The 24423-nt window shown below is 41.8% G+C and overlaps 1 protein-coding gene across 3 annotated transcripts in view; it reads right to left on the bottom strand.

The window, feature by feature from the left end:
• fmnl2a (formin-like 2a) overlaps positions 1-19215 on the bottom strand; it is a 49416-nt gene extending 30201 nt beyond the window's left edge. For all 3 annotated transcript variants that reach the window (XM_070838191.1, XM_070838192.1, XM_070838193.1), the window contains exons 1-2: positions 18776-19215; positions 3563-3646 (exon numbers count right to left, since the gene is read on the bottom strand). In XM_070838191.1, the coding sequence (XP_070694292.1) occupies positions 3563-3646; positions 18776-18889 (198 nt within the window). In that variant the 5' untranslated portion in view covers positions 18890-19215. The remainder of the gene's footprint in view (positions 1-3562; positions 3647-18775) is intronic.
• Positions 19216-24423: the final 5208 nt, after the last annotated feature.

The following is a 24423-nucleotide window of genomic DNA, read 5'->3' as shown; positions in this document are numbered from 1 at the left end:
AAAGAGTGAGATGAGCATATGGGGAGGAAAACAAGATGAGACACAGAAAGAGGAAGTTCAGACTTTTGTAGTGACAAGGACAGAAGTTATATTCACAGTAATATTGTGAATTTTAGCTTTCATGTCAGGCAGTTCTGTAGTTTTTTTTTATGTTATTTTGTTCATTCAATCTAACCACACATAACCTTTAAAGAATAATTACACCCTCACAAGTCTGAACGCATCTCCATTATCTGGTAAACTGTTGTTGACACTAAAGCCACCAGATTAAAACTGAACAGGCTTTGAGTCATCATGAGTCCTCCTTCAATTGATGGGAACCAAAGATTATGTTCTACTTTAAGAGATGGAAAGAACACAATTCTTTCACTCAGATCCTGCTGTAGTGGACATTGTATGACGTCACCTGTGCTTTGTTTGCAGGGACATTGGGCGTAATGTCCCGGGACTATAAAGACCAGTTTTTCTTGTAGACTGTAGACTGGAAAACAGTACTAGCTCCTGTGTGGACTGTGCTGTCATTGAAAATGTTTTCTTTGTTGGAGAGGGGGTTTGGTACATGACAACATCATCAGATATCCATTCTTCTATCACAAAAACATTCAATACCTGGTCACAGTCTGATAACACTGAGCAGGGAGACTGTAACTGTTAAGGTCATTAAACCTCTGGTCATAAACAAGCTTGCTGTTAATTGATATTATAGTTTTAATGTGCTATGAAGCATAAGGTGCCTGGAGTGGTGACCAAACGTGTGGCTGTGTGCGTGCAGGTTCACCAGGAACAGGTTTTAGGTCAAATCTCTCACCGTTGTGCTCTAAATATAAATACACAAGATTAGTGCTGGATTTGGATCAGTGTGTTGAGCGGGAAACAGTATTTGGATCAGGCTGAGCGCCACACCACAGCAACATGAGAGGCTCAGTCTTGTGCTTTACCACACACTACATCGCATCAGAGAGGATGAGACTGAAGAGCATGTAATTGAGGAAATGTATTCTTTATATACTGCGTGCAAATACAGTCAAGAAATATCCTGACTTAAGCAACTGGCTACGACAACCGACTAAGTGACCTTTAGAAAACCTACATTCACCTTAAGACTTCTTCCTCTGTTTAACATCATCCATGTTTGATTTTAAATGCATGCCAAAGTATGCAAGGATCTCAGATGAACATCGATAAGAATCTGTCCGAATCTGTGTTTCCTTTAAAGACATTAAGTTCAGTAAGAAGTCCCACAATCATTACTCAGCTCAAGGAGAGCTGTAAATCCACATACAGCACCAGGCAGTAATTCTATGGTTTTCTGAGGAAATATATATTTTCAACATATACCCTTTTCTGCAGCCTTTTGTAGTGGAGGTACATCACTTAACCTGAAACAAAAACTACCTCTGCTGACACAAAAAAAATATTGTCTTGCACAAAATACGACATTAGCCATCAGCTGATAAGAGTGAAAGGGATTTTTCCAGGTAAAAGAGGGTGCATTGATTTGTAAGGTGTCATTTTGTTCCCTTGGTGTACTATACACAAGGGAAGAAATACAATAAAATAGAATTCATCGACACAAACTACAGCTTGAAACACCAAAGAACGGATACAACCCATTTCTGATGGTGTAAACAAAATAAGTTCATATCAGCTTTGTAAAGGTAGCATTTGATACAAGGCTATTGTGTTTGGATCACATCTTATGTTGGCGTTCCCACCATTGTGTCGCCCTCTGTGTGCAGGTGCTGATATCAGATCAAATTTCTGAGCTGTGCTGTATTACATCACATTTATCACTGCCAGAGAGCGTCTGACAAAAACAGGAAAGACAACAGTGGCGTCAGGAAGAGCGTTGTCTCTCATGGACACAGCTGACAGCAAAAGGCAGACAGGCGGCTCAAGCTTTGAGCCTTTAACCATGAAAGAATCATCAGCAAAATAATAAATCAGTTGTAGGCAAAGAAATGTGCGGAATGAAGGGCAGTAAGCACATGAAGCACGAGAATATATTATGGAGAAGATGCACAGGTTCGAACATGTTCTATGGGAGCTATAGCGTTTGTCTGGGAGTGTTTTGGATTAAATCTTCGAGGTGAAGTTCGCTTCCCCTTAAGCACCTGACGAAATGAGACTCTTGACTGGAAATCAGTTCATATTAAAGTAGGCATGTTTAGGGTGCTTTCAAGTATGCATAATGATCTATCTATGTGTAAAAACACTTTGTGGTTGGGAAAACCCCCAGGCTGGAAAAAAATTCTCAAGATTCGATCGTGATGAGTTCATCGTTTCTTTCTTTGTACTCTGGTTTAAACGTTGTGTTGACATCAAGAGCATCTTCTATATTTTATAAATCCTCATTATTGCCAGAAAACTGTTTAATATTTCAACTTCCGGTGGTGTTTGCAGGGCCTGTTTTTCAAAGGGGATGTACCTGTCAGCTCTGCTTCTCTGCCTCCCTCCATCACGGTAGCCATGGTTACATTAAAGAGATTCACTGTAGCTATGACACAGAAAATACTCGGCTCCCAGAGCAGCCTGTGCTGTCATGGGTATGGGCTGCTTGGGAAAACAAGAGAGGGATAAAGAAATTAGAGGACTAGTTTAGCAATATTTTTTGATGCCCAACTGCACTGTCTTACACCATAAACATCAACTTTCTGGTACTTAGTCAACCAGCAAAGGATTCATGATGGTATATAGTTAAAAAACTTTTAGGGTATTTGTATTTTGTTCTCTTTCAGTGACTGAGATCGTATCAAGAAACAAAGATGCTGTCATCAGAATAACAGGGCAATGCCTTTGGAAACTGGTTCACTGATAATAAAAAGGAAACCAGCTATTTTCACCTCAGGTCTGACAGATGAACATGGAGTCCACACCAAAACTGAAAGGGGATCTCTGACTGCTGCTCAGCAGCCTGGTGAGCACTTTCTGGCACTGTTCCCTTCAGGGTCAGTGGCCATCAATACAGTTTGAATGGGTGGTGGTCTTGATCTGGTCTCCGTTTTTCTCCTCTGCTCAGAGAGGCAGAAAAACTCTGTGGCACGGAGGTTGCGGGTTGAGTGGAGTACTCAGACCACAGCTCACTGCACAACTTGCAGCCTCTGTTACTTCCTATGTGCAGCGCTGACACCAATAACAGACTGAGTTTTCTAACTGGGTAGCTGATGTGTGCGCCCTGCTGCGCCACTTAACCCACTTGACCAGGGAAGTCAGGGCAGCGTGTAAAGACCAGGAAAGGCTTACAGGATAAAGGCAGGGCAATGTAGTATGAGTGCTACAGACACGACATGCAGTAGGACAGACGTTCTCCAGGATTAGATATTCAGTAGATAGGTGAGGCAGCACATGCAGCGCCACCTTGTTTAGCTTATCAAACTGTAAAGAGGGCTGATTGATTAGGTCCTGAGACAAATAACTCACTAACTTTACAGAAATACAACCATGTACCTAAGTTTAATTCATTTCAATAATGTGAAACTGGTAATTATGCAGCCACAGTGCATTAAGTGTGTCGTATATAGCACTACATCATTCATAGACAAGTAGAGTGACTAATGCCCACCTGATCACAGATGAGTTCCCACTTCTTCTCATTGTCATACTGCCGCAACAGGCGCGCTTTGTCTGGAGGAAGATTCATCGAGTTCTGAAAGAGAGAAAAAGGTCAGAGTTAATTGGATGTGGGTAATGAAATATCACCAGTCACAAAAGTCCAGTAAAAGCTGACATCCCAGATGAACTAAAAACAATGAAGGAGGGAGCAGGAGGGAAAGGCATGTAGGATGATTGTCTGTCATTACTGGTGAGATGTATTGGTTTCTTTACACTTTGTTGCCTGGTGTAAAGACAGAACTGATGCTCTTTTTTTCCAGTGGCATTACACACCCTTTAAAACTAACAATATCAGGCTATCTACAGCATTTTAAGTATATTTTAGAGACCAAGAACTAGGTAACAGTAGATGGACACAAAACAATGAGTTACAGACCTGCACCAGTTTCCTCTACTGTCAATCGTTCATTTTCAGACCATTCCAGTACCAACAGACATACTGATGGGTGAGCTGCCTGCTTCAACTACAGTAATTGAATGTGGTGTTTTGCTCAGAGGTACCTTGGAAACCATTTTTGGAGGGAATATAAATCAATCAACATTCACAAGATTCTCTCTTTGGGTCTAGGATTCACACCCTGATTGAAACCTTCAACCACCCCAACTCCTCCAGGTTAAAACATCTTACCCATTTCCGACAACACAGCAACCAAAGATACATCCAACGGAAAAAGCACTAATGAGAAAATCCCAAAATATCTGCCATGTGAAGTGCTGCAGAGTCTTACAGCACAGCTGGGAAAGGGAGGCCTCTCCTTAATGAGAGTTAGGTTACGACACTGAGGCCGAGAAGAGAAACATCTAAGCTCTGCTGTCTGAGTCAACGCTTTGAATTTGGGAACCAGGAGGCCAACCTTGACCCCATTAAACCGAATTGCATCGCATGTGTCTCTCAACACCAACCAATTGTCCAGACATCCTAAGACACTGCAATGAGAGTGAATGAGCATGTGAGCAAGTAAGTGAAAGTGAAAAACCATGGATTTGAAGTTCCTCTTTTATGATGTTTGGAGTGATTTCCTGAGAAGTGCGTGTAGTTGAGGACAATTCTAATCTGACCCATATGTTGGTTAACACTGTGTCTGCCCCAATCATCCAGAAACTGTTACACAACTCCTTTCATTATTCTGCTTTCTCTACTTTCTCTGATGTGCGTACACCTCTGCAGTTGTCTCTGTTGGCTCGAATTAACACAAACCTGATTCACCCCGCCCTCATGTGAATTAGAAAAGCTTGAAACAATTAACCAGCGCTTAATCGCACCACCTACATTATGGAGAGCACAGAGCATGCAAAATCAAACGTGTGACCCAGCTGGAGATTGGTTAGGCTTCCACAGCAACCACTTCTTTCAGACAAAGAAATCCAGAAACAGGAAAAAAAGAAATACATTTAAACCTTGAAAACAGTACTCAAACAGCCTTCACAAGGAAAAGCTGTCAAAACAAGCCAACAAACATCAAAAAAGTGTTTCATCTGCAGCTTTCAGTTCTAAAAGATATTACAAATGATTTAAAGAGAATTTTTCCATTGCTAAGGACAGAGAAAGGGGAAAATATGGCCATCGTGCTACTGCTCAGCTTGTGGTTCTTTCTCCCTCCACATTTGATGGGTAGGATCATCTATCAGTGTGTGTTCAGCACTCAGCCTCCACTTTTCCCTACACTGGATTTTCCAGCAGAGCTCACTTGGGGAGCAGGAAGAAGATGGATGAGGAATATCCAGGGATCCAGCCGGCAGTATTTCCATGAGCGAGCAACACTGGGATAAAGTCAGACACTGATCGAGTAGTCTGCTCCGCAATTTGCTTAAAAAAGTATTTTATATTTTTTACTGTATGTCATGGTGTGGCTTGGTTATTGATCTAAACAATCATCCTTTTTAATTTTGAAAGAGTGCATCTGTGAGAGAAAGTCAATGTGAAGTCGCAGGGATAGTTTGTATCTTACTAATAGCTTCTGAGAGGAAGACTAATGTAAAGACAAACAACAATAGATTTGTACAAATGAGGTTAGTATTGATAGCAACAGAACACAGGACAGAAAAGGGGGCAATTTGTAGATTTTTCTTTTTGCTGACTGATAATTTCATTATGTTAATCATATTGTGTGTGTGTGTGTGGTCCCGCCCATTGTTATATCTGTTTTTCTAAACAGACAGTGATGAAGCTCAACTGATTTCATATACAGGTGTACCAATAAACCTGCAAAATGAATTTAAATCTTGATATACGAGATCTGGCAATGTTTATCGAGATCTTTGGATGCACCAAAATGAACTTGAAGCACAACGAGTAAGTTTTATTTGGTACAAACACAGGTTGTAGTCCATCCAGTCTCTTCTACCAGAGCGACCAGGAGATTGCATTAGTATTCAGCAGATGCTCCCAGCCGGCTGATTGCTGCTGTGCTGACTGCAGGGAATTGGGAATCAGAGAGGCTCTATTGACTCAATCTGGCTGCTAACCAGATGACTAGAGTTAGTACCCGCTTTCCTTCCCTAAACACATTAAAACACAATTTGACACCTGAGTAGACGGTCTCATTAAATGACAGAAAGCCACTTGCAGCCTCACTATATTACAGACTAAAGTAAAAAGAGGCTTTTACATTTTGTGGATGGCAAGCACATATTAAAGGAAGGTAAACCATTAAGTTATTTCTGTCTGGTTATGTTTGGATATTGGATAGCTATTGGTCTGGAAACAAATGGGTCTGTGGTAATGATGTAGGTGCTGTGCTCCTGCAGACTGGCTGGGTGGTTTGCTGAGTCGCTGTGGGTGCACCGAGCTGTGGGCTTCCTGCTTGGTGGGGCTCCAACTAAAGCAAAGAACCACTTCTACCGGCCTTCATTTCATCCCAATGCTAATGAGCTGTGACAGGCACTCAGCTCGCTTGGGTCAGGTTACCCCTATGTCTACAAGCACACCAGTTGTGCGTGTGTGTGCGCATCTGAGGTATTAATGGGGTGATGTTGAGGAGGGTGTGTCTTTTCAGTTTTTCAGTTGATAACAGACCACCCTGACAAATAAACACGAACAAAGTGCACAGTAATTAAAGTATTACAGAAATAGCGTAAGGAGAAGTCAGACAGGTTTGGCCCATTTGACAGGAACTGGCAAACTGTGTAAAGTCCAAAATTATTCCCACACTTTGTGCAAACTGCTGTTAAGACAAGCAACAGATCACATGATAACTACAGCAGCCATCACCAGGTCAGATACGTAGAAGAGTTTATACAATGCAATACAATGAAGTTGAAGATGACAAACATCAAGAAAAACATGCAGGCAATAACAAACATTGTTGGAACTAATGACAAAGCATGAGAAATCCCCTCCATACAGCACCAAAGTTATGATGACAAGGGGGAAAATCATGGAATTTACTGTGCTGGATGACCGGCCCCTTTCTGTGAAAAGTGGAGTTTCAACGCTTTAGTATCTCTAGCCTCACTTCACGCTGCCAAGTTGACATTTCATGTCCAGAGCAGCTGTCCCACATCTGTACTGCTAGTGAGTGAATTCCTTTAGAAACATTTGGAAAAAGCTAATGCTGTGAGTTTTAGTTCAAAAATGAAAGTCTGTAACATTAAAGCGGGGCTAAACTGCACACCCTAAAATCTATATTACGATAAATCATCTACCTTGTTAAAGACATTGTTAACAATGACACTTGTCTTATTCAATAGTATAACAGACCTCCTTACTTGAGTTGGCTCAACAAATATGTTTGCTCTGAATATTTTGCCATAGAATTGCTTATTGATATTTTAGTATTCTGTATATTAAAACAGACAAATTAGTATCTTTAGTGGTTTTAGTGTCTAATAAAAAATTTATAAATGCGAGAGCAACACAAATACACTACAAAGACACCAAGCTAAATAAAGTGCTCTATATCTTAAAAGCCATTGATGATACATTTTAATCTTGAATCCTAAACCATATTAGTTGTTGCTAAAAACTGAAGCAGGCTTGCTGAATTAGACAGAAAATCAGAAAGAAAAAAAAAATGCACTAAGTTCACTGGTGTGTTGTAAGGTCTGTCACAACCAATTATCCACACTGAACCACTTATGCAGCATTGTGGACATTTTCAAATTGTGTTTTCAAGCTTTTCCAGCACCTTACAACTGCAGTAAATTAAATATACTCACATCAATTAGACTCTCTTGGACTCATTTTATTTATTCATCTAAAAACGTATCCAGACCTATTCAGTACACATCGCGATTTATTATACTAATTCAAGTACAATTTAAAGCAGCTCCAAGCACTTTTCAAACCTTGAAAACAACACATTAAAATCAAAGTTTTTTCAAGATATTCCAGCACCCGTATGGACCTTGTATCATTACATCACACGGGCTGCTCCCTGCTGCTGTGAGTGTGCGGGGAAATGACCACATCTCACAACTTCATGGTGCAGCTACAGTTGTTACTGGTATTAATTTGAGTCTGTGTTCAACTGACATCAGGCCACAAGGCTCAGAAATATGGATAGAACTTATTAGTGTATCCTCTCATTAGGCAGCTTGAGTCATGACAAGAGTAAAAATAGGCAGCTGGTTTGAAACCACCCACTACCTTCCAGGAGGTCTGCAGAGGCACAGCTGGCTACAAAAGCAAACACGTGGCCCACCTGTAGGGATTGCTTCAGTTGCTAGTGCTGTGAAAAGATGTTGACTAGACCGAGAAACCATTCATCCAGCATAGGTGTGTAAACTGACCACTGGCTCATCAAGAGTCTGTGTCACAAAAGAGACAGAACTCTACTGTTCCTGTACATCAGAAAAGCATACTGAACATGTTCAATATAAGCACCAAGTACTTCACCAGGAATTAAACTGTGGTACCATAGACAAAATGGGCTGTTCAATAACCCCCTGGGGTAAAAAACTACAACACAATAGCTGTGCATCGGTTAACTTCCACATCATCACTTGACTCTTGAGTACTGCTTTCTAGACGCGCTGCTGAGCATACAAGCAATTTTGATTTGAGTGCACTCAACAAAAGAGCTAAACTTAACTGGAAAGGTTTAGAGTTTCTGAGCAAAGTTGCAGTAAACGCACTCTGTTGTGGGCAAAAATGTATAAAGCCAAGTCAAACATTTTGAGTTTTGGAGAGTTCGCTCCCTCTTCATACCTTGTCGCACATCCCCAAACCAAGCTGCCATGGCAAGAAAACCTATCTTTCTTAAAAGGCAGTTGTGAGTGATTGAAAATGCGTCTGTGCCTTATGGTTTGAACTTCCTCTAATATATTTATCATAGACAGCAATAAGAAACTGAAACTGACAAAAGTGTGCAGTGCATCACCTCTCAGCCACCCAGCCTCCTCTCAGATATCGCTCAGAGCACGGATTGATTTGTCCTTGGGGACTTGGGTTGCAATGAGTGTGAGGCACACCCACGCTCTCCTCTTTCTTCCATCTCTATCGTTTTCCCCTGCTAATGGGTCACAACCACACAGAACACCTAATTTTTCAGACACGCCAGCACAAACAGTAGTATTTGATCCAAATCATCAAAATTGTTTTCTCCTCTCTTATAAGCAATATGACATGAGAGAAACATCAAACTAATGACCTTGACAGACTGGATCTCTTTCTGTTCTAAACACCCAGTTTGCATAACTCAAAGCAATGTTCCACCATATGATTTATTAATGTTCTTTAAAACCTCTCGCTGTCTTCCTTAATGAGCATTACACTGCACCGCACTACATGCCACAACAAGAAAACCTCTGACTGCATCAGTTATTGACGACTAGTCATAACAAATATTTGCAAATTGCTCAATACTCCGGAAATGACTGTATGTTGCACTGTTCTTGCCTAAATATTTGCTTTATCAGTCACAGGGGTGTTTTATATTGTTAGGGGATTTATATTATATACTAAGTTTAAGCAGGCTAATCTCAGGCTAGAGCTGTAAAACAGTACTGTACCAGTATGTGACAAACTGCCCGGCTGCCTTATATGTTATTCTCCCTACCGGAGAGCGGAGGAGCCCTGCAGCTCAGACGTATAAGAAGACAAAACCTGTCATATCTTTTGTGGAAGTACAGAGAGACAACTGTCTACATGAGAGAGAAAGGAATGGGACGGCCCTGAGGCATGCGCTATCCAAACGGAGCAGTCCTCCCCTCATTAGCGCAGCGTGGATCCGTAATCCTTGGCATTCTTGGAGGGCACAGGTGTCCCCTGTCTGTCCTCAGATTAGCTCTGTAATCCCCAGGACCCCCTGCTCCGGCTCAGCAGCTTCCTCCACCGAGACAGTAGTGTTTATGTTTGTGAAGCTGTTCGCTCGAATGCCTCTCGACCAAATGTTGAGTTCAAATGTTTGAGCCTGGCCTCTCATTTTCTCCCCTTACGGGCACATTCCAATGGAATTCCATTCATTTATCTCAGGGTGATGAGTGTATAATATTACTGTGCGTCTGCCGACCACGCATCAACTAAGAGGAGCTCATCAGTCGGTACCAGCTATTCTTGGTGAAACACATTGTCTGACTGGTGTTATTTCCTCCATACTGTCGCTACTATCATCAAGCTGCTTTCTGAACCAGTAGGTGCATTCAATGAGCCTTACCACAGATATGCAACACCATATTGTACATGATTAATGGCACAGTGAAATCAACAGTAGTATATACACAAAATACAGCAGCTAAAGCTCGAGTACAAAGCTAAGCCACTTTCTCTCAACCTTTGTTCAATGTATCTTAAGTGAAGGTGTTTAAAAATCCACATCATTACTTGACTGAATTGTGGGCAAACATACAGTTCAATGCGAAATGGCCAACGCAATATTTACATTGTGGGTAGAAACACATTGGCTTGATGCAGAATGGCTTACATGCTGGATGTTATCCAAATAACCGGAAACATTATGGATATGATTTAGAGCTGCAGGAAGTTATCCAAATAAAACAAGTGATACACGAACACAGAGGAGCTCTAGCCAGGCCAGATGTGAAGTTGCGAAAGTGTCTGGACTGAGGTGGAGTACATGTTCTTCTTCAAGCAAACAAAACAAAAAAATATGAATCAGTAAAGTTGTTTGTCTGTAAGATAAGCAGTGGCTCACAGGCGTTTCAAAGCAGTTAGATATAGAATGAAATCATTGGTTTACATCAGATTTGTTATATAAGGTCTGAAGAGAGATAAGCACATGAAGTTTTGTTACTTCTATTAATAAACTTTATTTTAGTAGGCGGCTGTGGGATGAACAGGACATTTATGAGCTCACAAAAAGAAGGCTGACTAATTTAATGATGTTGCTAAGTATAATCCTTCACAGCTTTTAATCTGGCTCCTATTAACTACATCATCCCAACATATACAACCACACAGTCATCTGCAAAGCTGTGACACAGCAATATGATGCCTATATATATGTATGTGTGTGTGTGTGTGTATATATATATATATATAAATAAATAAAAAGAAATATTGATGAGGATGCTATTACAAAAGTAGTTCATTCTGCCTTTTAAGTGAATGTCTTGATGTAGCACAACATTACATAACAAATATAAATCAGATGTGTTTTATCCTCAACATACTGGAATTGTTTTTGTGGTCCATTACATCACCGCCTCCTCCCACGCTGAGGCCAAAAATCAAGCGACTGACCCTTTAACAGAACATAAAATAAACTAAAACTTAAGTCTTGAAACAATAGAATAAGCTGTGCAGTCACTTCTTCTAATGACATGATTGATACACTCTGAACTGCAGTTGCCCAGCACAGAAACGTGCTTCTGTATCATCCGATGAAGAACGCCTGAGTGGGAGCTGGTTAACGCATGAAAACACATGATACCTATATGATGCGTGACACCTTTTTGTCAACAAAAATAAAGACAGTGTAGCAGCAAATGGCCGTCATGGGGGCCAGGCAGAAGTGCATGAAGCTGAGTAAGCTGCACAAGGATACAGCGTGGACAAAGTGCCTACACACTGAGTAATATGGATTATGGTTGGCCCAATTCCAATTTGTGTCTTTACTGTCAAACCTGTCAAAGCTTAAACATCTGAATACGAGTGTTGCTGACTAAACCTGTCCACTCACTACTATGAGAACCTGATACGCCTACTCATCTGTCCTGCATTGTGAGCCATGAGCCACTTTTTAAAGGCTTTTCATTGGAAATAGCCTGCTCACTCGTGGCTTTGATCCTGTGATAGTGTTAGTTATGTGATCTGCTGTTTTTCTAGAAAAATAGTTTGTGTTTTACTGCGTTTTTAGCCAAATACCAGTTGAATAAACTGAAAGAAAGCCTTCAAAACAATAGGGTGCTATGAATCCTCAGACCCTCTGAATAATAAGTCAATTGACATTTTGTCAAGTCCCAGCTTTGGCTTTTGAGTTTTACTAAAAATACATAACTACTTAATCTAAGTCCTAACCCATGAGACTTTGGCCGGTCTGCTCTGCTTTGGTTTAATGTGGGGGGTCCTGGGTGAGAGGCCTCTGTCCAGTAACGCCTGAAACAACAGACTGCTGCATTGTCTGGGGCTGTGATGGGGCCTATATCAAACTCTGGCACAGAGCACTGAATTACATTCAAATGCAACAGGACCTCCCATTCTGCTCTGCAGATGTTAATTCTGGCAAGTCATTACCCAACAAAACCTGCCTTTTTGACGCTGGCAGCTTCAAGAGCAGCATATGTCCCAAGAAAAAACATTGAGGAAGAAAAGCCTAAAAAGAAGAGAGGGTGTGTTTAAGTGAACTGCTGAACATCTAAAACAACCAAAGCATTACAGTACAAGTTAGAGTCAATGATACTCTTTTCTATATTTGGAGGGAGGGACACACTGACAATATTGTACAGGCTTGTTATGAGGCCAAAGATGGACAAAATGTACTAACAACACAAAGATGTCAACTGGTGAAACCATTATGATGGCTGCATTTTGCCTAAGATCAAACTGTGCACACAACCAATAAAGCTCAAGGTCCCTTGAAGATAAAGACAATAATATCAACGCGATAAGATAAAGCGGATTCTGACGCCACAACACAAAATTTGTCACAATGACACAGATAGTTGAAGGCTTTTCTGGACCAACTCTCCGATACTCAGCTCAGCACCATGAAAATTAACTAATTCTTAGCAGTTCAGAACAAAAACACCCACTCTTGTGCAGCACTTTAAAGCACAGCTGCCTTCCTGGAGCTCAGACAGATCCTGGCCATAATGTACTTCTCCACAGAGCGGTGACTCTCCTGCTCTTTTGTGTGGCCCTTGGACCGGTCGCGTTGGACAACACTAGCAACTGGCTGTGAGCAACATGAAAAGACCGGACTAGCCTTTTCCATGCTACATCATCTTACACCTGCTCCTCACGCACGAGGACCTCCAGTGAAGATATTCATGGCCAAGTTCGAGGCTGCATCCAGGGCTAAGCCGTCGCTCCTGAGTGATGTCAAAAAGCTGCCAATTAAAGGTGCTCTTTCTTTAAAAACACTTTGTATTCAGAGCTAACATTCAGTACATTTCAGTGAAGTAAGTTGTTGTTCTGAATCTAAGTTGTTATTCTGAATCTTGCTATTCTGTAACCGTCACAGAGGGTCACTAAGCCAGACTGTTCTAGTGTACTTAGCACGGCACCAGAATAAACACCAGGGACTGCAGAATCCCGCCTGATCCTACTGAAAACTGTCTGAAAGGTTTTTGCAACATTATAAAGTCGATATCTTTTTGATTGGTCAGGACTCCACACACTCTCTGCCACACACGTAGCAGTGCAGGGGACCACACAATCCCCGAATGTGCAGATGTCAAAACTGAACAGAGAGCAACAATAGTGATTGAAGCCCCAGTGGTTTCAACTCAGCAGTGTCTGCACACAGCCAAGAAACCTGTTCCTGCATAATCAGACGACCCTCTGCCAGCCAGACAAGACGCATCCAGGCTCCTCTTTGGGGTTTTGAGCAGCACATTATCTCTCAACACCTCTGCACCCCTTCTCATCGGCTGTAAAGGCCGGCACAGGCTGCCGGATCTCATCACTCCCCAAGTATTTCATGCTCAGCTCTGTTACGGCTAATTGGTGGGTGGGCATCCTGGGGCTCCGACACTGCAGAGACACACATGGCCATACACGAGCATGTATGCACACACACACGCAGTTGGTTATGTGTGGTGGCCTCTCGTGGCCTCTCGCAGCCTGCCGGGTCTGGGTCCAGTGCCAGGCTCCGTCTTGGGCTCTCCACAGAATAAAGAGCAGCTCTGTTCGCTGGGCCTGCTGCACGGGATTCAGCCACTGTTCACCCTCTGCTCCTCAGACAATACCCATTGTTCTGCTTTTTAATGAAGAAGAGTCGACATGGAAAAACTAGGAGGGTTAGCTTAGTCATTTCCTGGGTCCGTAAGGCAATGCGGGAAATGGAGGGATCACCGTGTTCGGACAAAAGTTTAGAAGTGGGTGGCACTGGGAGAGGCAAATCATAAACTCACAGGCTAATTCTCAGTCAAAGAGAAGAAGTCAAACTGTCTCTCAGAATATATGTTAGTTATTCTAAAAAAGGTGGAATAAAGATTTTTTTCTACGACAATACCATGTAAGAAACCCTGACAAACTGAGTGTTTAAAGCAGCATTAATCACAAGCACATCAGACATACTATGGTTAAATCAAGTTTGATATAAACAGTTGAATGATTACACCCAGACACACACCCAGCAGGATAGGAAGCAACATTTGCATTGATAGGTGGACAGACACTTGACTCCAAACAACTGACAGTCCAGTATTTACTCTCCTGTCTGTTTTAGTCTCTACCAACTCCTGAGAAAAACATCTGAATGCCTATGTTCACCAGCTTGTAGCTAACTCGGTCACTTTGTGTGCAGTTTGCTGTTGGGCAGGTAGCATACAGTGGGTTTATCTGAACTTTTTTGCTGCTGCCTAAAAACAGTGCTGATGAGAACATGAGAGCGAACCAAAAGAGTAAAGTTGATATTAATTAGTGCTGCCTTAAACACACCTTTAATCTGATTTTTAAAACTTTGCTCAGTTTGACTGAGTACAGCTGAATACTTCTGGGTGTGCAGGCAAAAAAATGCAGCTAGCTTAGACCTGTCGATGTGACAAATTAGACTTCAGCTGAACATGAAGGGAACTCATGTGATTACTCTCAAGAGTAGATTTCAGATGCAGGGCGGCAGCACAAATAACAGCAGCCCGGGGTGCTTCAGAAGCCTTTAAACAAAGCAGCTTAGATGTAATCTGTGTAGGCTACTGGGAAGAGCAGCTACAACAACAGATAAGCCTATATAGTCCCCCATATGGCATTTAAACAACTGATGGCTCTAAACTTCTCTGCTTCCCTGACGGCAGTCATGATATTCACCAAACACTACAGCCCTGAGATTGAAGTGGATGGTATCCTGGATGTGGGTAGCGTTTAATTTGATGTCAGCTCTGTGGTTGGCTGAGGCAAAGGAGCAGAAATGAGGCCTGAGCTGAATTCCAGTGAGTCATTTTCCTGTGGTTCAACATGGACCATATAGACTCATACTGTACATGTGACTCACAGAGATTGACTGTAGTCATTTTAACATGCTTTCAGGCAGGATCCACTCACAGACCATGAGACAGTATGAGGATTTGCTCATATCCTCTACAGATTGGCAAAATGACAAGGTTGGATCGATTGGGCAGTAAGTGCAGAATAAAGTGATCTGCCAGGATGTTGATATTCACTGAGATATCAGTGTTGTGCTGTGCAGAGTAAACATCTGCCCTGATACTGGCTAATCATCATGTGCGCCCCATCTTCTTCTTGTGGATTTGTCACACCAATACTATGGCAACCACAAGGAAAGTGAAGGCTTGCAAACACGCCTTCCTGACTGACTACAGACTAGTGCCATTTTCCCTGGATGTGTTACAGGAAAACCTAAGCCCTCCAAAAAACACAACCGGTATCATTCACAAGACATTCAAAGCGCATAGCAGGCCTTAACACACAGCAAACCACCAGTTTACACCTACACTGAAATCTTAAGTATTTTAAACAATGAATATTTGGGTTCAAACTACACCACACTTCATGGCCAAGGTCGCATGTGAATTAGCCTCTCTTATCATGGCTGAGGCCCTGCATTACAATTAGCCTAAGTCTATTTCAAAGATCAGCCCTTGGCTCCAGGGATTCACAAGACAGACACTTCAATGGGAGTGTTTCATTTAATAGAAAACGCAGACTGCAGTAAACCCAGACTTTTTACCACTACAATAATACAAAGCCAGACTGTACACAACCGATTTAAAATATCAGACTGGAAACACTGATATTGGCACTGGCACCCAATATTGTCATGAAAGGCTTCTCCAGGTTCATAATCTTGTTCATTTATTCTTTTTACAAGGTATTTTCAGACCTAAATGGGCAAATCAGGAAAATGTGCTAATTTTAGGTATTTTTACCGGTGGTGTACTGGAAAACCAGCAGCGTTCTCCTTTATTGGGTACACTGTCCATGACAATGCTCCTGAGATGTCTAATATTGCTGTCTAAATTAACAGAACACCATCTACATCTACAGCTGCCGATCAGCTATTTCACTTTTATTACCTCCTTCTTATGCAATGGAGGTCAATATTAGTCGTAGATCTTAAAGTCAAAAAGCTGATGATCTTTAACGGTTCGTACTCGAGGGATTACCCTTATTTTATGTGTGTGATTACACTCGTGGTCCGCTCAGATGATGGAGATCATGAGTCCACATTTCAAAAGAGGCTTTTCACATCACACAGCCTGGACCCAAATTCAAATACTGCATGTCCTTGATAAGAAAACCAAGGGTTTAACAAGGCGAGTGCTAGAATGTGGTCACACACAGCACAAGCATTTAATCCAAACAGCTCCCTAGTGTGATCCAGGGCATGCCTGTTGATCAAACCTATTAGGAGTGGCAGGTAAACGGTCCTGCTGCTATTCCGCCACGCCTACTTTAAGAAAACATTGAGGAAAGACCACAGTGTGGCATCAAATCCAAAATACATGAATACAACACTTAGATTGTGTTATTGTGACAAAGTAAAGTCCAGCATTAGCGAACAATATCAGAAATTATTAATGAGTAGGTGAAAGGGCCGTTGATCAGCAACCACGTGCGCTGAAATCTTAATTCAGCACTGGGAGCCAATGATATGTTGGGATGCAAAGAAGACTGAGAGGAGTGACATGGTATCGTCCTTATCATCTGCTGTTCAAACTGAGGTGAGGTGATCACCGTCACACAGTGCCACTCACTCCGGCAATCAATGGAGCCAACTGCCATCAGGCACGGCTGAGACACATTAGGGTTTAAATGGCAGTAAATAACACTAAATGATGTGATTATAGCTCTAAATGCTTCTAATGCTGGAGGGCTTCCATCCCGCCAAGAGCTGAGGCATCATGCTGGCAGCAGGGAGGAGGAAGGGAGGGAGAAGGGGAGTTCCTGACATGCTAGGAGGATCGGCTTTTCTGACAGCCAGCCCAAGAAATCCTCATGTTAGACAGCTAGTTGTTTTTTTTTTTTTCCTGGAGAGCATGATCAGAATAAGTTTTGTAAACCAAAGTTACGAATGCTAATCACCTCATCCCTGACTTTTGCTGCTCAGAGTGTTAAATAAACCCAGATGTAAGAAGGGAATGCTGGGAAATTGTTGCAAGATTTTTAAATGCTGCGAGATTAAGAAGAAAGCCCAAATCCCCTCTGTGGTGTGACGTCAAACCTCTCTGCCCCAGAGTCTGCTGCCCCTGGCACAGAATGGGATTCATCAGTGTCTGACAAGCAGCAATCACACCCCAACGCAACACCGTGACACACACACACACACACACACACACACACACACACACACACACACACACACACACACACAACGCTTTGACTTCCACCTGAACTTGATCCACTTCTCGTAATGGGCTTACAGGCTGAAAGATCTGTGTCGCGAACAGCAACAAAAAAGCAGCAAAAGATTAACAGAAAATCAAACCTTTTCCTCGTCTGAAAGCAAAGTTTACAGTGACGCAGCTGTAAGAAGCTGCTTGCTCAAGTCAAATTCCTTCTGCCGAGCGGCTAATGTTCATGAGAGCACCGGGCCAGGCGACAATCACGTTTGACCCACATTTTGCCAGCTCTCAAATTTCACCATCACTCCACTGTTCTTCTACTTAGGCCTTTATTCGCTGGCTAAGGAGCTGTGTACTGGAAAATCTCCTGATCAGCAAAAAGTTATTATTTGTTTTTCCCAACCATGGCCTATATAACAACACTTTCATGCCAAACTGCAGCACTTTTCACAACTAAATTCCCACAAACCGCTCAACATATTGGTGAAGGAAGCATTCATACAACATGATCTTAAAATATCCATCTTTCCGAATCCTGCCTTGTTTCTACACTATTAAATGACCGGTTTGCACTGAAATATCTAAAGGATCTTCCAACACCACCAGGAATGTTGACTCCCAGGTAACATAATTGTTGACAGACGCTGCTGACACTTTATGATGTGACAGATGTTTCAAAGGACCCGGCATGCCGAGCACTTAGACCTTCAGTAGTGAGCCAGCGTCTGGGCTCATAAAGTAGGAGAAAGACTGCCATAAAACCAATAATTTGCTGTGTTATGGCTGCAGGTGTCTCATGTGACTGCACTTGGAAATTTACAGAAACACTGAGGCTTGGAGGTTGGCCTCGAAATGAGAAGACTACTGTATGGTAAACATGTATTATCTTCAGGGGAGCCAAAAATGTGAGCTTTAGTGTATTTTCATGTGGTGTGGCGAAAGGTTTAAAAGCCTGGTGGGTCATTTTCTGATCAGGAAACTTGTTGAATATTTAAAAGAAACTGATTCGAGTGGCAACTTAATTCAAACGCTCACAGTCCTGCCACAGATTCATCACAAGGGTTGAAAAGACATAAGAAAGCGTTCTCGTGTGTATTTCAGCAGTGCAACAGATGCAAATGTCTCCCCTTTTTTTTTTGTGGGAATACCCCTTTTTTCCTGAGCAACAAAGGACAGGCGTGCAGGACAAACAGAGGTCCAACCTACACACAGCTGTCCCGTCCCAGGACACTGAAGCATGGAGGGGAACAAAGAGACAGACAGATGAAAAGGACGTCTTTCTGGGTTTCTTTCTTACCAAAACGGAGGCAAATCTCTCCTCCAGTTCACCTGGCTCGGGCATGGGCAGCTTCAGAGGCATGTTGTGTCCTCTGAAGTCATTGTGCTGGTCCATGCTCCCTGCGTTCCCCATGTTTCCTCTCTGACCAACAACTAACAACTTTTTTTTTTTTTTTAACCCCCCTCCTCCTCCTCCTCTTCTTCTTCTGCCACTTGAGAAAATCTCCGCACGGCGCAAAAAACAAAAAAAAGGGGGGGAAATCTCCGCACGGTGCGCTCCTCTCACAGGTTTCTGCTGGTCACCTCTTCAACATAAAGCACATGTGAGGCAGGCAGAGTAATGCGACGGGTCCGAGCAGCGGCGGCGGCAGCAGCAGCAGCAGAGGCAGCGCAGCCCCTGGTCCGGCATTTCCACGGCAGAAAGAGGAGACCTGGAAACTTGACTCAATCCACACGGACCTTTTTCTTCGCTGTTATCCGTATCTTGCACAATTTCGGCTCCACTCCCAGTCGGTAGTAATGACGACGAGCATGATTCACGCTTATTGCAATGCCCCGTCTGTGAGTAGGCTGGTGAGTGGAGCTGCCTGCACTAATCCCTCCGCTGCTGACCAGCTAGTTAAGGAGGAGGGGTCCGCTCAAACACACACACACACACACTACACCACAGCACACCACTGCACACACACTCCCATCCCTCCCTACAATGAGTCCTTTCAGGGGCAAGCCTCCCACTTCTTCTTGGGGCGTAGCTCCCAAAGCCGTAGCCAAGGAGATGATATTTTCTTGTGTTGCATTGTGGTACTTTGAGTCTATTGTGAGAGACAACAAACTTGGGTCCATAGCGACCCCCCTCAGGCAACTGGGAGATGATTACAGGGGGGTCCGAGGAGTGAATTCATTCATGTTTCCCCTCTGTTTATGCACATGTGGTGGCTTGTATGGAGCCTGTTGATTTATTGATTATATCAAAGTTTTCTTATTGACCTTTTGCACATGCAGACATTTTGACTGGGCATAGCAGGAAAAGCACAGACAGATGTAATTTAAAATAAAAAAAGAGTAATTGTTTTATTCCTAGTGTCCCTTGGACCCTGAAGCTGCCACACAGAAACGTAATGCACCCATTATATTCATTAGGATAAGATAAGATATTCCTTTATTAGTCCCACATTAGGATGACTAGTACATTTCATTCAGTGGCAAGACTTGGAGATAACCTACATGTGCAATAAAACGCCACGATGATGTTACTTGTATGTTAAAAATCATCATGACAAGGGAATAACAGGGAACCAACACAGACGTAGATTTCAGGGGACACATCCCCCCTCAATATTTAGAGCCCCACCCCAGTGAAACACTTGAAAGTAGCAGAGGACTTTTATTTTGGCAACTGCTGGACCCAGTCAAATGTCAGAAAACAGGACAGCAGAGTAAATTGTGCCTACATGTGCTCAGCAGGGGCAGCATTAAATTAGAGATGTTGGTCTACAGGAGAATAAATATTTGAAAGCAATGCAGAATTTCTGAGAGCCTGACTGCATTACATTTTGAATAATCACCTGGTGCCAGAAAATAAAAACATTTCCACCATAAATTGACACAAAAAGGGCACATATTGGTGCATTGCATTCACCAGAGTGCAGGAAATTAAGTGTTCGATGCTCAGATTTCCCTTGGGGAGCACCCTCTGACTCCTACATACGCTCATACGCATCCCATCCAGCGCTGAAATAAAACCTACGGTCTTGCTTTACACTGTCTGTGTGTCCACTGATGATATATCTGTATTTCTGTAACCATGTATCTAATGAGTGTTACGGCACATATAATCTCAGTTAACACACTTTAGTTTCCTGTGGAAAACTTCTCTTTACATGTCTATGATCTGATATCCATCCAATGGATGTCTGGGGGAAAAAAAAGATATACAGTAGTTTAGATTCATTTAATCGGTATGATTAAGATTATAAACTGGAGAGGATGTGCAGGATGGACTAAAGGGCCTTTTATTTCCCACAGAAAAGCACAGTATTAATAAGCACAGCACATTAATGTTATTAGCAACATGTGCTTTTGTTACTATGTCAAAACAGCTGCTAGTTTCACTCTTTCTGTCTCCTGTTCTTACATCTCCCCTCAGACACAGACCGTTGGGACAAAACCTTAAGTAAATACTAATATTTAGCTGTATTTGCAGCATCTGGGTCTCCATGGATGAGACCAGTCACTCAAAATTATCCACAATAATTGCACACTTAACAGTGCCTGTATGGTTCTTCCCTTTTATTAAAAAATCTCTTCAAAAATCACCTCATAAGCCTTTTTATCCTTTCAAAATCTCACCATACATTAGGATGAAATCTGATCTGCTGACAGGGTGGGGACACACATTACGCACACGAGGGTGACATCAGCATTAAGCGCTCTGGAGATGATCCAGCGGTGCTCCAGATGCACAGTGGTTTCATTCAGGCTGCTCGACCGATTCAACAAGGGAGGGCTGTCACATCTGAGGTTGCTGGCTGAACACACTGAGGATGCGAATCACAGCTGACTGACCTCATACGATCATTACGTGTTCCGAGTTAAGTTGATTTGTCCCGTCTGAAGACCCCTCCCCCTGTGCTGTGTACTGCATGTACCGTGCATTACATGTTTATCCACTTAATGCATTCTGCTTGCTGAGAGGATGCTGCTCTTTCTGGTGTCCATTCAAAGTGACACATCAAGAAAGTAAATACAACTATAAAAGGAAGCACTTAAAGGCCTAAATTTAGCCTAACATTAGCCTAATTTAAATACATATAGGACCTGTACATACATCCAGCATTTGAACTATAATGAGGACAGATGAGGAGATTTGTAATCAGGATGTGGAATTTAAGGATCATTAAAAAAAATAATAATAATTAGATCATAGTAACTTAATGAGTTTAGAGTGCACATATCTTTCCAGCAAAAGATTGATGCAAGTGTTGGCTCCCTATTTTGATTTCATTCATTTATTTTGCGCAGCCCAAAGTTTATCTCTAGCATACACTAACTTTTGACTGCAAAAACATATTAAACAAATAATGTGTGAATGATCAGAACACAGGGAGGTAAATGTGAAGCACCGTGGCCGGGGTAACAAGCTAAAAAAAAAAAGAAGAAGAAGCCTGGAGCAAAAACGAGCATGTGGGTCCCTATTAGCTCCGCATTCCTCCCCAGCTCTGTGTATGTGTGTTTTTTTATTCCTATGCTGGAATATTACATGGCCCCATGTTTGCTGTGTGCTAATCGAATTAAATATGAATTCATTCAGGAATAGGCACCATTGAAGCATAGCATCACAATCTTTGGGAGTGTCCAAAACAGGATCTTAAGATTAGATAATAAAACAAGATCCACCTGAAGGCCGCTGTAAAAATGCGCTATAAAATTGCAAAGATACCTAAAAGAAGTCTCTTGTGAGATATTCCTAAAAATCAGTTGCCACACAGCAAGACAAAGGGGCCTGGAGCTGGTTTGTAAACTGCAGGGCCTAATTTCATTAACGGAGATATTATTTGTCCTTATGCAATCATATCTTTCATACACAGAAGCCTTTGTTAGTTCTCCATATAAACATAAACTACACATTCGTGTCACATGTGAAAATGATGATTCATTTTAAAGATTAACACATACAAGTGTAGTTGGACTCTATAATCCAACTATTATCTTGTCACAGTAACAAACAATTGGACCTTACTGTGCGCGCCGACAATGAGTGAGCCTTAAACAATAACAGTAATACAAAGTGTCTCTCCATTAACTGCAGTGAAAAAGCAAATGGAGGGAACGTGCTGCCTCACAACAGCTGATGGTACAAATATACTGTATATAGAGTCAAGAGGCTCTTAAAATCCCTCTAATTATGTAAAATATGTTTTACTTGTGTCTTTGGCCCTGTCCGTCTCTCCAGGACGCCTTGAGTTCAGTGAACCCCTGTAGATGATTTAGGAGAATGGCACCAAGAAGCCAAAAATTATTATTTTTTCAGTTTAATTGGAGTGAAAGTGGGTGTTGCATTTCACCAAATACAACATATTTTCTTCCAAGCTGCTGTGTATTACTCCAGTGGGGGTCCGAATGTATGGGTGGAGGGGGCACCTTGCAGCTGCATCCCTGAGCGGTCTGGGGAAATATGAGAGGCTTCAGATATCTCCACAAGGAAATATAAAATGCAAAGGAGATGCCAAAAATAAAAGCAGTACAATCAGACCACTGTGAGAGGGCTCACAGGGAGTCCATTTGGCCACACAGTTTGGTAACATCTGTGAAATGAAGTTCTCTTAAATAAGTGGAGACTCGTCTGGCCTTTAGGAGGCTGGAGCGGAGTAACAAATGTGTCTTTGTATTTTAATTTAAGGAGACTTGAAGGAGTGAATCAACCAAGCAGAGATGTAGATTTAGCAGAGCAACCGGTGATCCTCTGAATATTCAGAACATCGGTGCCCTCTAATGTAGAAGAAGAGTACTGCACACTACAGGTCACACTGCTTTCTTTTCAACTTAAACCCACAAACTTTTTTCGAGGGAGACTAAAAACTAAATAAAAATATAACTACAGGCTTGGAGAAATTCACCTCTGTCCCACAGCTTCACATCCAGAGACAATGACTCTTACTTTCCACAATAACATAAATTAGTGGTCAGAATATTTATTTGCACCTCTGGTTACATGGAACAGTGTTTTAAACAGTCAGCAGTCTTCCCTTTAACCTTTTAGTAGCTGCATGATAGTTTACAAGAAGTGAATTACCTTTTTTTAAATATCTGTCCTCCAATGTGAAGTGCAGTGTGGCTGAAATATTTATGTTATGGCAGGACCACCCAAATTAGGAAGATAATATATAATCCAAGAGGCTGAGTATCAAACTATATTTATTGTATTCAGTATAGGAACAACAAATAATGTACAAACCAAAAAAAAAAGTGAAATATCTGCCAATGTCATCTTGCAAATCTAACAAATTTTATTTTTTTAAATGAAGGTGGACATTCTTATAAAACAAGATTTCTACCAACACACAAGAGTCAAAGTAAGCATCGGTTGACAATGTTCGGATAGATTTCAGACAAAGAATTCAAATTGAAAAGACAGCATAGACTAAATATTTGTTAATACACTGACCGAAATATATAGAACCATAAATGAGACCGGCAAAGCTGAATTATTTTTATCTTAAAAGGTCCTGAAAAGATGGAAAGAAATCGAGTTACACGTCAAGAGATCTGTTCTCATGCTGTGTAAAAACAAAGACCACTGTTACAGTCACAGTAACTCTTCACATTGACATTTCATATATTAACCAAACCCTTATATAAAAGAACACTGTTCAGTTAGCTTTTTGGTCCAGAAACATTACTGTACTTTATTTAGCATTCAGTTAAATCTGTGTTGAGGGTGACAGTATTGAGGTAAACCATCCATATGGATCTGTCTCGGCACAAGGATTTTTTTTCTTAGCAAATGTTGAAGGTAAAATGGGCATGAATACATCAAATTGCTTTGAACGTTCTTTAAAAAGAAAAAAAAAAAAAAACTAGTCTAAAAATCGGTTGCATGAGAAATATGTCATGTCATGACGGAGAGAAACCACAGGCTCCCATCCAGCAAAATAAGCATTGCAAAGT

This window comes from Pempheris klunzingeri, chromosome 10, assembly GCF_042242105.1.
Source record: "Pempheris klunzingeri isolate RE-2024b chromosome 10, fPemKlu1.hap1, whole genome shotgun sequence".
Taxonomy (NCBI): Eukaryota; Metazoa; Chordata; class Actinopteri; order Acropomatiformes; family Pempheridae; genus Pempheris; species Pempheris klunzingeri.
This window is presented reverse-complemented; position numbering and strand designations above follow the sequence as displayed.